Source organism: Mustela nivalis (assembly GCF_964662115.1).
Source record: "Mustela nivalis genome assembly, chromosome: 4".
NCBI lineage: Eukaryota > Metazoa > Chordata > Mammalia > Carnivora > Mustelidae > Mustela > Mustela nivalis.
Window position 1 is genome coordinate 146,662,003 of NC_139023.1, and position 16,778 is coordinate 146,678,780.

Sequence of the window (16,778 nt, forward strand, 5' to 3'; positions counted from 1 at the left end):
AGTGAGCAGAAAGAATGAACACAGATTTAGACCTCCAAGGACTGAAATGACAATAAACAGTATAAAATATATATGCACAAAATCTTTAAAGGAATCAAGAAAACTAAATAAAAGGAGTAAGAAACTATTCAAAACAGCTAGGTATATTTTTACAAAACAAGCAAAATTTCATTTTAGAAATAAAAATAAAATAACTGAAATTAAAAATTAAACAATGGGTTAAACATGATAATTGTGATAGTGAACTTGGTGACAGATCAAAATAAAATTATCCAGAGTAGCACAAAGAGATGAATAGAAAGAAAATATGAAAAGGTGAAGATGTATGGAAAATAGAGTAAGTTGTAACTAATCTGTAATAAGAAACCTCAAATGAGAGGATAAGAGGAATAGCTGAAAAGCTGGATTTAAAGAAGTAATTACTGGAAAAAAAAAGAGATAATGACTAGGACTTTTCCAGCATTGATTAATACAAACCCGGACATAAAAACAGTACAACTTCCATCAAGCGTGATAAATAAAAAGGAATCTATGTCTAGGTACATTGTAGTAAATCTGTAGAATACTAAAGATACAGAAAAGATCTTAACATCAGCCAGACAAAAAAAGACAAATTATCTATAAAGGAACTATAATTAGATTGACAGCATATTTTTCAACAGGAACAATGGAAACCAGATGATAGTGAACAGTATCTTCTATGTGTTGAGAGAAATTTATTGCTAATCAAGAACTGTGAACTCAAAAAAACTTTTTCAAGAACAAGGACAAAATATAGACTTTTTCACTCACACAATAATTGCAAGAATCTAACACTAACAGGCCTCTCCCTCCTCCCCCCAAGAGGAAGTTCTAAAAGGTATTTCAGGAGGAAGAAAAAATGATTAACCGGGGTTAAGCATCCAACTCTTGATTTCAGCTCCGGTCATGATCTCAGGGTTGTGAGATCGAGCTCTGAGTTGGGCTCTGTGCTGGGTGTGAAGCCTGCTTAAGATTCTCTTTCCTTCTCCTCACATGTCCTCCCCACCCCTCCCCAGTCCACCTCTCTCAAGAAAAACAGAAAAAAAGAAAGAAAAAATGAATATGGGAGGAAGGGCTAAAATACAAGAAGAAATGGTAGGAAAGAGAAGTTTGCAAGTATGAGGAAAATGTAAGTAAACACTGTCTATATTATAAGAATACTACTATTACTACTACTACTAGTATTGTGTAATTTGTGGATTTAAGAAATGGAAAAAAGCAAAACTTTGGTCAAAAATAGCACATATGTCAGAAGGGGAGTAAGGTGAGCTAACAATGGAAAGAGTATGAAGATAATGAATAACTTCAGATTTAGCTAAGCAAGCACTTCAAAAGTAACCACTAAAATAGAAGTATATCATTTCTATAACATTAAAAAGGAAAAAAAGCAACTTATCTCCATAACTTTGTTAATTGTGATTCATGAAACAATATTAAGTAATAGACTTTATTAAGTTTAAATTAAACATACTAATAAAATTTCCTCAAAGGAAACATGATTCTGTGGGTTTAAAAAAGGTGAGCTAATTGTTTTTATAGAATGAGATTTCACTTACCTTACGTGGTGGTGTGGATTTCCCAGAATCTAAATCTAGATCTAGGTATTCCACTTGTTTGTCTCCTTTGGGCTTGACCATAGGACTGCTTCTTCCGTCAAGACTATTACTGCCAAAAAGATTCTGAAAATGGTAATACAACAACAGATCAACTGTTGGACATCCATGAGACATACTGCTTATCTTGTTCATCGTCATCTACTAAAGCCAAAATATTTATTTCAAGAGGATATGGTTTAAAACAATGTCTGCTTAGAAAGTTAAATAACCGAGGAAAATAAGTAATATTAATAAAATTAGTTATAACTTAGCTTAGAGCAAGTTAAACGTAGTTTAAAAAGTCAAACTGTTCAAACTAAGACTGAAACATCAAGCTACAATTAGTTGTGAGAGTGCCACCTGAACATTATTAAAATGGTATCTTTACTCAATTACATGTTTAAGCTACCAGATCCTTTCACTCCTTGCTTTCTAATTAAAGTCTTTAAAAAGTCCTATATTTTATTGAAAAGCTTTCATTTTGGGGCACTTGGGTGGCTCAGTAAGTTGAGTGACTGACTCTTGGTTTCAGCTCAGGTCATGATGTCAGGGTCATGCAATCGGCTCTGTGCTCAGCAGGGAGTCTGCTGGAGTCTCCCTCTCCCTCTGTCCCTCCTCCTGCTTACCTGCGTGCTCTCTCTCTCAAATAAATAAATTGATAAATCTTTAAAAAAAAAAAAGCTCTCACACTGAAATTAGTTTAGAATATGTATATTATTCTAAAAAAAAACCTAAAGGCTATAAACGATTATTGCACTGGCAAAGTCTGTTTTGTTTTAACCATCTGGAATTTTCACCACTTCATTTCTTTTGTCTTCTCTTTAGCCTTATTTCTTCTGTCTTAATAGGAATTGTACAATTGAAGAGCTACTCTCTAAAAAAAGATAAAGGAAAAAGAAGATAGAGGACACCAATAAATGATAAAAATGAAAAAGCCTGAGACAGCAAAATGCAAAAGAAACAAGCTGTTAGGAACTTGAAGGTTGAACAGGAAGGAAAGGATGACATGAATTTATGCCCTTCATATACCCTCTACGCTAATTACAATAGTTCCAAATGTGTGCCAACAAATGCCTTGTTTCCCTGCCTTGCTGCTTCCAACCTCACCTAGAAATATTCTGGACACCTTGTAGTCAGGACATTAGTAGCTTCCATCCTTGCGTCTTCTATCATGTACATATGAATATTCACATATTATCTCATAATTCTGAAGAAAACCATAATGATGTAATATATTTAAAAGTTATACTTGTTATAGTAAACAAAGCAATTTGGAAACTCCATAAATCTGGTTTTGTTCTTCTTCTTCTTTTTTTTTTTTTTTTAAAGAGAGCACACATACCAGCAGGGGTTGGGTGGAGAGAGGGAAAGAGAGAATCTTAACCAGGCTCCATATCCAGCCCACAGCCCCAGACAGGGCTTGATCTCAGGACTCTGAGTTCATCACCTGAGCTGAAATTGAAATCAGAGTTGGATGCTTGACCAAGCTACCCAGGTGCCCCCTCTTGATCCTTTTATATTGCTACTCCTTTTCTTCTAGCTCAAGTTAAACAAAGTAAACTGTGGTTCAGGCTAAGGAAATTGCTAGAAAAACACTGAATTCATTTCCTCTTTTGAAGCAGGGGTGCTAATAGCCAGTGTGAAACATTTTTGTGAATTAGAGAAGGTACTCCTGTCTGCAGGTCTACAGAGATCTGTGCCAGGGTCCATGGCCTGGTGAGCAGGATGTGGTCTGAACTGCATGTACTCACAGACCCAATACTGTGCAGTCTACTGTGTATATTACATACTGTACACAGTATACTTATGTAGGAGCAGCTACAGGACTGAATGTGAGGACTCTATTTGTAGGAATAGATCTTCTGACCAAATCTATGAACTACTACTGATAAAGCATTAAAAAAATATTGACAGTAACATGCAAGGCACAAAAACGTGTAAGCAAGTTTTGCTGCTCAATTATAGGTATTAAATCCCTCTCCCTTTTTTTTCCTAATTCATAAAAAAACTGATTTTTTTTTCTGAATGACTCCATATTTCATTCTCACATAAAAAATCAAGCAGAAGTGTGTGTGTGTAAAATTTTGTATTCAAATGTGACTCATGAAAGAACCCATACCCGGAATTCCCCTAACTGGAAATACCTACAGTTGTTCATAGTATGGAAAGACTATCAAAGGAGCCTATGAGCTTATATGATGTACACCTTTAAACTCAACAAATTGTTCCTAAAGAGAATTTCTCAGAATTGCTAGTTAAACTGTTTTCTGTCTAGTTATTATTAGAATTGGAAATTTGTTCATCTTTAAGTATTATTAAAATTTGGTTCCCTGCAAGGTAGTCCATTTACTCTTGTTCTAATCTCAACCAAAAACAGCCTGTCTCTGCTTTCTAGTCCTTAACCCACTGTTTTCCCAAAACAGTTTAGAAAAACCCTAAGATTCTAGGAATGATCATAATGTTCTGTGAATTAAAAAAAAACAAAAAACAGTAGTGCTTTGGTTTTCTAAAGTTCTTTTTAAAGTATGGAAAATTGTTGAACATATTTTTGTTATTGTTATATAACAATATTTATATCTTTAGTAGTGATGTACAGTCACACAAATTTCAAGTGTCATATTAAGGGTTCACTTCATGAATGCCTGACTTTGGAACTCTGTATAAATTAATAGGCAGCATCATGGTTTCATTAAACACCACCTGCTCTATGATCACCAGTATGGAAATGTATCATGCTTTGAATCTTCAATGTACCGAATTTAATCTTCATTGTAGGCATAAGACAGATTTGATCTGATCTGATTTGATCTGATCCTGTCTCAACTTCTCCAAGACAATTTTTTACTGACTTCATCTGTCCTAGCATAATGAGATCTTGTGAATTTCTATGGTATTCCATTAATGCACTAACTCCCAAGAGGTATGGAAAACATTGTTGTAACTATATCACATTCTTTTCTAAGGAAGAATTGTCTGGACTATGATGAACTCTTACAGCTGGCAGCAGGAGTATATGAAAATGGTGGTTGGCTTTTCTATTGTGTAGGGCGAGGGGCGTGTGTGTGTGTGTGTGTGTGTGTGTGTGTGTGTTTTCACCAGGAATATTTTTGCTTATTTCTAACACTTAGGACCTAAGTACTTTAGAAAATCATTGGCTGGCAGGCAAAAGTATCTTTCTGGCTTAATGCACAAGTTATAAAAGAATAATTTTATTTTCTTTGACTTTCTGAATGTAATGCTTTTCTTTCTCATGTTTTCCTTTCACCTAACACTAAGTCATGACAAATCACATTTCCAAACTTGCCTATTACATGTCCTTTCTAAGATTTTTATGGTAATTTACTATTTTGGGCAAAAGGAAACTCTTTTAGTATCTCAGAAAACAATTGCTTTTGTAATTTAAAAAAATCCATTCAACCAGGTAAAGATAAAAATTGATGACAGTATGTACTCTGATACCACACTGAGGATTTATGTAGACTTTTACCAGTCTTTTTACTATGATGAGAAAAAAATTAGTTAATAAAAGTAAAACCCCACTTATCAAATTAAAAAATTATAAATGCAAAAGCAGAAACCAATTAGTAAAAACTGCCTTAAAAATCAAAGAAAGGATTATTGATATAGCTAGTTTGTATTCTAATCCAGGACTGTTGTAAATATTTTAAATTATCTTATTCATTTTGAACATCATATACATTTGATATTTCAAAGTTAATTAATTTAAGCACCACATCAAGCTTTTCAAATCATTTCATTTTTATAAGGAACCTGTTTTTGCCTAAAGTACATTAAAGATGTAAAACAAATTTGTTGCTAGAAATGGACTTTTCTATTTGAACCTCTAGAGTATCACTCTAAAGAAAATAAAGCCACTAAAATGTTACCCATTCCTAATTTTGATATGACATGTTTGCTTACCTTGGCAGATACTACCTGGTTGTGCCCTAGCGGCTGCCTTTCCTTCTCTCATGTGAATGGGTTTTTAGCCAGGCCCACTGTCCCTCAGAAGAAAGGATGTTTCCCCAGCCCCCTTCGTATTTATGCGGCCACATAGTGTGTACAGCAGTTTCTGGGAACCTTCTTTATAAGCAGATAGACTGTGCTCTATCCTGAAGCTTAGAATGTGAACTGCTGGTGCAGGACGACCTTGTTCTATGAGCTTGTGAGCCATACCTAGAAAATGGTGGATGGGAGAGCTGGAAGGGGTCAGAGTCCCCAAGGACTCTGTAGAACAGGGCTCTGCCACAACAACCATGGCTTGACTCTCTCTGGCCTCTTACATGAGGAGAAATAAACATCTATTTTAAATCACTGTTATTTGTTTACTTTTTGTTACTAAGAGGTGAATCTAATCATAACTGATTATTTTTTGTTACTCAGCGGTGAATCTAATCCTAACTGATATACTCATCTACTAAAATACAAGTAACAGAGCAAGCACTGAATCTGATTTGAGGGAAAATAAAAGTAAAATATTTTTAAACATTAAAATCAGATTTTATTCTTAAATATCTGAAGTATTTTCTGGCAACTTAAAATTTCGACGGAACACAAGCTTGCTACAGTTATAAAATTCTTGTGCCTTATGGTAATACAGCCATTCTGAAACAAATCAGGTTTGTAAAGCCAATCTGAAACAAATCAGGTCTGTAATCTTTAAGTCACTCCTAAGGGTATATTACTGAAAGATTGTCAAAGACCTCTTATATAAGATCATTTCATTCTAAGGGTACAGTGGGCCTAGAGAACTGCATTGTGCAATACTCCACTATATTTTTTTGAATAGTTTCAAAAATTAAATATATCTTAAAATAAATATAACTATAAAATTTTATGATTTTTAACTCATTCTAATCTACTTTATAGATGCTGATATTACACACTGACACTTTATTGGTTTTAAACTTTATCATATTATTATTTAAAAAGCTTATTATTTAAGAAGCATTTATTATTTAAGAAGCACTTTAAAAAGTTGTCTTCTATCCTTTGTTAAATATATAAAGAAGGATGTAAGGGTAAGATGTAGAGATGGGAAGAAAGGTCCTGGCCTGCAGGACCTGGAATGGCTGCTTATAAAGACTTTACATACTGAGTCCTCGCTGGACAGGTTTGGGTTCATGGGAACATAATTCTCTTCACTGTCGTGGGAGTCACTGCTTGAAGTTGTGCTGTGCACTGAGTCCGGTCGGGGAGACAAGGGAAACCTAGAGGAGCTAATTACAGAAACCACTGTTAGAAACCTAAACCTGGACAATTTCTAAAATCGCTTCCAAAATAAAAATGAGTGACAGTTTACATTCTTTCAGAAATATCACGGAAGTTTACAATCATTTATAATACACATTTATTTTAATGAAATTTATTGCATACATTCAAATGCACATAGTATATCTTCAGGCATCAAGTTCCTTGTGAAGAACAAAAAAAGTACTGTCAGTGATTTGGGGATAAGTAGAAAGTCACAGATACGAAAAGAAATATTGAAGAGTTCCTAGTTAAAAAGAACTTAGCTATATGAACACATAAAACACTAACACATATTTAATGCAGGTCTGTAACTTCACATATTCATTCATTTCCCTATACATATTTTAAAAAATCTTGATTAAATAACCCCCACGAGAAACTGCCATATTTTCCAGATCAGTGGGTCTCAGAAATTTCTAGTCTTGTGAACCATTTACACCCTTAAGAATTATTGAGAACCCCAAAGAACACTGTTTATTTGGGTTACACCTATTTACCATATTACAAATAATATAAATTTTTTAAAAACACAAGAGTAATAGTCCAAGATGGCAGAGGAGTTGGAGACCTTAATTTTGTCTGGTCCCAGGAATTTAGCTAAATAGCTATCAAATAATTCTGAACAACTGAGAACTCAACTGGAGAGGTAAGAAAAGAATAGCTGCAACTCTACAAATAGAAAAGCAACCACTTTCTGCAAGAATGACAAGACGGAAAAACTCAACTCAAAAAAGAGAACAAGAGGCAGAACTTATGGCCAGAAACCTAATTAGGACAGACATAAGTTAAGATGTTAGAACTACAGTTCAGAATAATGATTATAAAGATACTAGCTGGGATTGAATAAAAACATAGATGACACTAGAAAATCCCTTTCTGGAGAAATAAAAGAACTAAAATCTGACCAAGCTGAAATCAAAAAGGCTATTAATGAGATGCAATAAAAAAACAGAGGGTCTAATTGCTAGGATACGTGAGACAGAAGAGAGAATTAGTGATATAGAAGGTCAAATGATGGAGAACAAAGAAGCTGAGAAAAAGAGGAAGAAACAACTACTGGAACACAAGGGGAGAATTTGAGATATAAGTGATATCATAAGACCAAACAATATTAGAATAATTGGGATCCCAGACGAAGAAGAAAGAGAGAGAGGGGCAGAAGATAGACTGGAGCAAATTATAGCGGAGAACTTCCCTAATTTGTGACGAAAACAGGCATCAAAATCCAGGAGGCACAGAGAACCCTTCTCAAAATCAATAAAAATAGGTCAACACCTCAACATATAATAGTGAGACTTGGAAATCTCAGTGACAAAGAGAAAATGCTGAAAGTGACTTGGGACAAGAGGTCTATAACCTAAAAGGGCAGAACATTAGATTGGCAGCAGACCTATCCAAAGACACCTAGAAGGCCAGAAAGGACTTGGAATGATACATTCCAGGCACTAAACAAGAAAAATATGCCGCCAAGAATACTACAACCAGCCAGGCTGTCATTGAAAACAGAAAGAGAGATAAAAAGCTTCCAGGACAAACAAAAACTAAAAGAATTTGCAAACACCAAACCAACCCTACAGGAAATACTGAAAGGGATCCTCTAAGCAAAGAGAAAACCTAAAGGTAACATACACCAGAAAGCAACAGAGACAATATACAGAAACAGTCACTTTACAAGCAATAGAGTGGCACTAAATTCATATCTTTCAATAGCTACCCTGCAGGTAAATAGGCTAAATGTCCCCAATCAAAAGACACAGGGTATCAAACTAGATAAAAAAGCAAGAACTGTGGATATGCTATCTGTAAAGACTCATTTTAGACCTGAAGACACCCCCAGATTGAAAGTGAAGGGGCTGAAAACCATTTATCATGCTAATGGACATCCAAAGAAAAATGGAGTAGCAATCCTTGTATCAGATAAATTTGATTTTAAACCAAAAACTGTAATAAAAGATGAGGAAAGGCACTATATCATAATTAAAGGGTCTATCCAACAAGAATATCTAAAAATTATAAATATGTATGCCCCTAACCTGGGAGCAGTCAATTATATAAACCAATTAATAACAAATTAAAGAAACAGGTTGATAATTATACAATTACACAATAATACAATTATACAATAATATTGGGGACTTTAACTCCCTACTCACTGAAATGGACAGATCGATATCACAGATATATTCACAACATTCCATCCCAAAGCAACAGAACACACATTCTTCTCTAGTGCACATGGAACATTCTCCAGAATAGATCATATCCTGGGTCAAAAATCAGGTTTCAATCAGTACCAAAAGATTGGGATCATTCCCTGCATATTTTCAGACCACAATGCTTTGAAACTAGAACTCAATCACAAGAGGAAAGTTGGAAAGAACTCAAATTCATGGAGGCTAAAGAGCATCCTATTAAAGAATAAATGAGTCAACCAGGGAATTAAAGAAGAATTTAAAAAATGCATGGAAACAAATGAAAATGAAAGCACAACTGTTCAAAATCTCTGGGACACAGAAAAGGTGGTGCTAAGAGGAAAGTATATAGCAATACAAGCCTTTCTCAAGAAACAAGAAAGGTCTCAAATACACAACCTAACCTTACACCTAAGGAGCTGAAGAAAGAACCACAAAGAAAGCATAAACCCAGCAGGGGAAGAGAAATCATAAAGATCAGTGCAGAAATCAATGAAATAGAAACCAAAGAACAGTAGAACAAATCAATGAAATTAGGAGTTGGTTCTTTGAAAGAATTAATAAGATTGATAAACCCTGGGCCAGACTTACGAGAAAGAAAAGAGAAAGGACCCAAATAAACAAAATCATGAGTGAAAGAGGAGAGATTACACTGAAGAAATAGAAACAATTATAAGAACACATTATGACCAATTATATGCCAACAAATCAGGCAATGGATGTACTCCTCGAGATGTATAAACTACCAAAACTGAGCCAGGAAGAAATAGAAAACCCAACAGACTGGTAACCAGCAAGGAAACTGAATAATAAAAAATCTCCCAACAAACAAGAGCCAAGGGCCAGATGGCTTCCCAGGGGAATTCTACCAAACACCAAAAGAAGAATTAATACTTACTATAAAGTTGTTTCAAAAAAATAGTAATGGAAGGAAAGCTCCCAAACTCTTTTTATGAGGCCAGCATTACCTTGATCCCCAAACCAGACAAAGACCCCACCAAAAAGAAGAATTACAGACCAATATTACGGAAGAACATGGATGCAAAAATTATCACCAAAATACTAGCCAATAGGTCTAACAGTACATTAAAAGGATTATTCACTACGACCAAGTGGAATTTATTCCTGGGACGCAATCGTGGTTCAACATTCAGAAATAAATCACTGTGATACACTACATTAATAAAAGAAGGGACAAGAACCATATGATTCAACAGATGCAGAAAAAGCATCTGACAAAGTACAGCATTTTTTCTTGATCAAAACTCTCCACAGTGTAGGGATAGAAGGTACACACCTCAATATCATAAAAGCTATCTACGAAAACTCACAGCGAATATCATTCTCCATGGGGAAAAACTAAGAGCTTTCCCCCTAAGGTCAGGTACATGCTAGGGATGTCCACTCTCACCACTGTTGTTCAACATAGTATTAGAAGTTCTAACCCCAGCAAGCACACAACAACAAGAAATAAAAGGCATCCAAATTGGCAAGGAAGTCAAACTCTCACTCTTTGCAGATGATATGATACTCTATGTGGAAAACCCAAAAGACTCTACCCCAAAATTGCTAGAACTCATAAAAGAATTCAGCAAAGTGGCAGGAAATAAAATCAATGCACAGAAATCGGTTGCATTTCTATACACTAACAATGAGACAGAAGAAAGAGAAATTAAGGAGCTGATCCCATTTACAATTGCACCAAAACCCATAAGATACCTAGGAATGAACCTAAACAAAGAAGCAAAGATCTGTACTCTGAAAACTACAGACCACTCATGAAAGAAATTGAGGACAACACAAAGCAATGGAAAAACATTCCAAGTCGTGAACTGGAAGAACAAATATTGTTAAAATGTCTATGCTACCTAGAGAAATTCATTGTAACCCCCTTCAAAATACCATCAACTTTTTTCACAGAACTGAACAAATAACCCTAACATTTGTAAGGAACCAGAAAAGACCCTGAATAGCCAAAGGAATGTTGAAAAAGAAAACCAAAGCTGGTAGCATCATACTCTCGGAATTCAAGCTCTATTACAAAGCTGTAATCATCAAGAGAGTATGATACTGGCACAAAAACAGACACATAGATCAATGCAACAGAATGGAGAGCCCAGATATGGACCCTCAGAGATTCTTGGTCAACTAATCTTCGACAAAGGAGGAAAGATTGTCCAGTGGAAAAAAAGGCAGTCTCTTCAACAAATGGTGTTCCAAACTTTGGACAGCCACATGCAGAACTTGACCACTTTATACCACCATATACACAAAGATAGACTCAAAATGGATGAAAGACCTAAATGTGAGACAGGAATCCATCAAAATCTTAGAGAACACTGGCAGCAACCTCTTCGTCCTCAGACATAGCAAGTTCTTGCTAGACATATCTTCAAAGGCAAAAATGAACTACTGGGACTTCATCAAGACAAAAAGCTTTTGCACAACAAAGGAAACAGGAAAAAAAAAACCCACAAAGACAACTGACAGAATGGGAGAAGATATTTGCAAATGTCTTATTAGATAAAGGGCTAGTACCCAAAATCTATAAAGAACTTATCAAATTCAACACCCAAAGAACAAATCATCCAATCAAGAAATGGGCAGAAGACATGAACAGATATTTCTGCAAAAAAGACACCCAAATGGCCAACAACATGAAAAAGTGCTCCACATCACTCGGCATCAGGGAAATACAAATCAAAACCTTAATGAGATATCACCTCACACCAGTCAGAATGGCTAAAATTAACAAGTCAGGAAATGACAGATGTTGGAGAGGATGTAGAGAAAGGCAGACCCTCCTACACTGCTGGTGGGAATGCAAGCTGGTGCAGCCAGTCTGGAAAACAGTATGGAGGATCCCCCAAAATTTGAAAATAGACCTATCCTATGACCCAGCAACTGCACTACTGGGTATTTACCCCAAATGTACAAATGCAGTGATCTGAAGGGGCAAGTGCACCTGGAATGTTTATAGCAGCACTGTCCACAAGTCCATAATAGCCAAACTATGGAAAGAGGCTAGATGTCCATCAACAGATGAATGGATAAAGAAGATGTGGTATATATGTATATACAATGGAATAGTACTCCACCATCAAAAAAAAAAAAAAAAAAAAAAAAGAAATCTTGCCATTTGCAAAAATGTGGATAGAACTCAAACTAAGCTAAATAAGTCAATGAGAGACAGAATTATCATATGATCTCACTCATATGTGGAATTTACAGAGGATCATGGGGAAAAGAAGAAAAAATCATACAAGATGAAACTGGAGAGGGAGACAAACCATAAGAAATTCTTAATCACAGGTAACAAACTGAAGGTTGCTGAAGGGAAGGGAGGTGGGGGGATGGGGTAACTGGGTGATGGACATTAAGGAAGGATGTGATGAATGAGCACTGGGTAACATGTAAGACTGATGAATCACTGACCTCTACCTCTGAAACTAGTAAGATATTATATGTTAATTAACTGAATTTAAAAAAAGATTTATACATAAAAACAAACAAAAAAATACCACAAAAGTATACAAATATTTTCTATTTATTATCTGTCCCAGAGATATGACTAAACACTATGTAGCCTTCGGAAAACTTCGGCACATACTCATGAGAGAAAAAGAGTGGAAAAGGCAAAAGACATCGTGGCATCTTAATAAGAATTTGACTTCACAGAACCCCAAAAAGGCAGGCTTTCCAGACCATATTTTGGGAACCACTGTGCCAGTTATTTTCCATTATAATGACCAATCAAAGTACATATTTTAAACACACACTTACTCTCGAGCAAAACTCCTAGTGATGGGAGATCTAACTGGGGCTTGTAGCTCTTCCCATTCCGGCAAAGGTTTTATTTCTAAAGGTGCTGGCTTGACTGAAATGAAAGAGAGAAAAAGAGGCTTCAGTACACAGAAATTTGGAAAACAAAACAAGATCCTCACTCTCTCTACTTATATGGTATAGCCAGAGTACACCTAAGACCAGCTGGTTTCACACATGAAATGAGCTGATGTTGCATGATTTGCCCAAGGTGACACAGCTAAATAATTAGCGACAAAAGCTAAATTTAATAATGTTTCATGGTTGTTGACTCAAAGTCTAAAGCTCTATTACAACATGTTGCTTGTTAATTTAATATTTTATGAAAGTAAACTAAATGAGAAGAAAGGGTAATGTGACCATATTCCTTTAGTTACTTGATGTATACGTTTCATATTTCTTTATTTCCTTTTTTTTTAAAAAGTATTTTGATCCCCAAGTATGAAGCTTTCATCTTTTATGTAAAAACATTTCTATTCTCCAACACTGAAGCATCAGTTATACAACTATATATATAAAATGATGTATTGAAGGTATTAAATACCAAACTCTGCTAAAATCAAAAACTGAAAAAAGAAGTGACCAATTCTTTTAAACTAATTCAAGCCCAGTCTGAAAACAAATAAAAGAAAGCAATAATAATATTTTGAGACTCAAACTCAGCTCTGAGAGACCATTATTAAAAATTACCTTGAATTTTTAGCTTATTTAACCAACAATATTCTTTACCAAATTAAATAATAATAAACACTAATATTCTTATTGGCTTAATTTATAAAGTGGTCTTTGCTTATTTACCTCATTATTACAACAGATAATTACCATGCTAGTAAATACCACAGAGCTCTCAGCCCTTAAAGAATACAACATTCTTCAGAAATTAACTAAATGAACTAAAGAACTAAAACTATATGTTAATATGAATTATATTTTGGGAGACTATTTAAACATGTTAGGTAAATACTTTACCTTTCATCCTGCCACTCCAAAGAAAAAAATTTCACTTTTCTAGGTTTTCTTCTTCTAGTTTTTATCCATATATGGACATACTTTTACTCACCTCGTACTTTTAATCAACTATGTTACAACTACCATCAAACTTTAAAATAGGTGGTCATTTAAAAGGACTATGTAGATTCACTGGGCTTATGAGTATTTTAGTCTATTCAAACAAAAAACTCAATGTGATTTTTCTGAAGACTAGATTAAGTCTGAGTTTAAATTTTGCTCACCTATACACTTAAAATAGACATGCACAGAATACTGTGCTTAGTGAATGTAATTCTTTAACTCTTATGTTTCACTTTTTTTTGAAACCCAAAGGCTACTGGCAATTTACCTGTCAAATTCTAAGTAGTGGCATAAATAATTAATCCATGGGAAGTGATTCTGTATTTTGTCTCAGGACAGAATACGTAGCACGTTACATATAAATAAAGGAAGCATTTGGAACTCACAAGTAGATCACAAGCTTAAAGCAAACAATGTATTGATGTCCAAAAGGTTAAAAGAATAATGCAAAAGGACAAGACTAAATATTATCAAATTTAACATGCTGCTGTTAATGGCATAACAAGTAGACTGTGTCTATGAAAAGACACAATGGGGGAAGACACACATTATGAGAAGCATTCACTTTAGAAATAACGTGCTAGGAAGCTTTATTCACAACAGCAGTCAGACTTAAGGCTCTTCTCCTTAACTTTTTAAAGAAAAAAACCACCACAAAATAAATTCCCAATGCCCCATCCAGCATGCGGTGCTAATGTACATACCCTTTCTCCTTGTAGCAAAGTCACCTATGGTTTGTGAATCAGTTCGCTCTAAACCATGGGGTTTGGGTCTTAAAATTTTAGGACTTTGACCTAATTGGTAAAAAGAAGACTCTCTTAATATGTTATTTTTTAATTGGAAAATGGATTCTGTAAAAAAGCAACAGAGCCCTGAGCAGAAATGTTACATCTCAAAAGCATATACAAAAGTTTGTTTGTGGAGAATATTTCAATCTTGCTACATATCATTCATGCTCAGTACAATGGAAAGGAAGAAGTTTCATGCAACAGTGTGACAAGCCAAGTGTTATAAAGGATGGCAAAGTTTTAGTGGGGTAACCAGACTGGTTAGTGGTTATCTTCATTTGGAGGAAGGGAGGAAAGACGTGCCATGTTAGTTATTCTTCTAACATGCCTTAGAAAACTGGATCAAACAAAAAATGATAAAATACCTCAGTCATACCTCAAAGTACATCTTTTCTTTGAAGTCTGTTAAGAAAGTACCAAGGCCTACTTCCCTGTAATATTTCTTGCTTAATTTAATGGAGGTATTTAAAAAACCTTAATCTGACTACTCCTTGACCTCCTGACCAAAAGCCCTTCTAGAGAAGCAGGTTGACGTTACAATGTTTGCTAATCCAAGATCAAAACCAAGACCACTGTTTGTTTCCCCTGGACACTGGTAGCTAACCAGTGATGTCATTTTGCAAGGATTAGATGTCTTAATTCTGGAACTGCTGATTGTCTAGCCTCAATGTAAGTATTTGAAAACATAAATTCAGTTGTCTTCATTTTCTTTTCATTTATTCTCTGCCACAAAGAAGTGCTGCTGAAAAAAAGCCTTATGAAAAGTACAGGGTTAACATCCAACAGTGGCCTCTCTTTTTCCCACAGGAAGCCTGGAGGCTAGAGTAGCAATATCATTTAAACCAGTATTTTAAGTTGCTCTTTTCTCAATGGCACCAAATTTTCATCTTTTTTTGGCATTTACAAAACTGAGTTGACATCTATTAGATGGCAAGATTAGAATTTGCTGAGTAAGTGCTAATATCTAGTACCTTATCTACCGAAGGTGTAAAAGTTTCTTAAAATATGAATCTCTAGGTTATAAAATGTGAGAATTCTCTAATGAACCAATTTTCTAAGTTAGACGATTAATACATTGAGTTTATTGAGAAATGAGGCAGGTCTAGTTTAAAATGTGAGTGATAAGATTTGGGGCTGTAATCCTACCCCTAATGCTGAATACCTATCCAGGGCCCACGGCTGGCAGGGCATTTTCCTAAAAACAACGGAGGAGGTCAGCTTTTTATAAACTCCCCAATACAATGTACTTCCCTTCAAAAAGAGTAAGAGGCAGAAGGTAAGGGTTGCTACAGAAAAATACACTTATTTTACAGCTAAAAGGCTTTTACAGATCAAATCCAGCTTCTTCATTTTATGGATGAGATACCCCTGAAGAACAAAAAAGGTTAAGTAATTTGCTTGGGTCACAACATTGATTATAGAGGCCAAATGAAGGCTCCCCTAGCCTCGCATCTGCTGGGTATGTTCCTGTGCTGTCCACACTGTTTTATCTCTCTAGATTTTTGGACAATCAAATATCCTAGAAAACCAGTGTATAGAGGTCAGTTTTGAACTGCTCAGTTCAGTTTGAGATCTTACATCTACTTGAATGCCACAGGTAGTTGATCCGTGAGTGACGTGAAGTTTAATAATTGCTTTTCTGGGTGACTTCTGGTTCACGGGTATTCCCTCAACGTGTCTTCTGCCCTCCTCCTTTTCTGAAAGACCCACGTTCATTAACTCTGGGCTTCCTTCCAATTTATCACTGTGCTTCTCCCCCAGCAGTCACCCTCCACAATTCTCGGCTTTGCATACCTGGTATCTTCGTCTTTGTTGGTGATTAAATACTCAAGATCCTGTGACTGCTAATTCAACCTGCCTGTGATCTAATTCCATTCTTCCCTTGTCCCACAGCTCCCCACAGAGATCCTTTTACCACCTGACCCTGAACGGACCATCTTTTCTCTAAACCAATTCCATTTGTCAAGCACTCCCGAGGGTACTCCTTGGTTTTCCTAATAGAAAAATACTGTATCAAGTGAGGTTTTCAAAGTGTT

The 16,778-nt window shown here is 35.3% G+C and overlaps 1 protein-coding gene across 13 annotated transcripts in view; it reads right to left on the minus strand.

Annotated features, from left to right (window-relative positions):
* Positions 1–16,778, minus strand: part of GAB1 (GRB2 associated binding protein 1) — a 126,032-nt gene that overhangs the window by 5,103 nt on the left and 104,151 nt on the right. For 7 of the 13 annotated variants that reach the window (XM_082726820.1, XM_082726818.1, XM_082726823.1 and 4 more), the window contains 4 exons: positions 14,659–14,748; positions 12,845–12,938; positions 6,712–6,835; positions 1,578–1,700 (listed from right to left, as the gene is read on the minus strand). In XM_082726820.1, coding sequence (XP_082582946.1) covers positions 1,578–1,700; positions 6,712–6,835; positions 12,845–12,938; positions 14,659–14,748 — 431 coding nt within the window. The remainder of the gene's footprint in view (positions 1–1,577; positions 1,701–6,711; positions 6,836–12,844; positions 12,939–14,658; positions 14,749–16,778) is intronic. The other 6 variants (XM_082726822.1, XM_082726821.1, XM_082726815.1 and 3 more) reach the window with 1 other exon arrangement.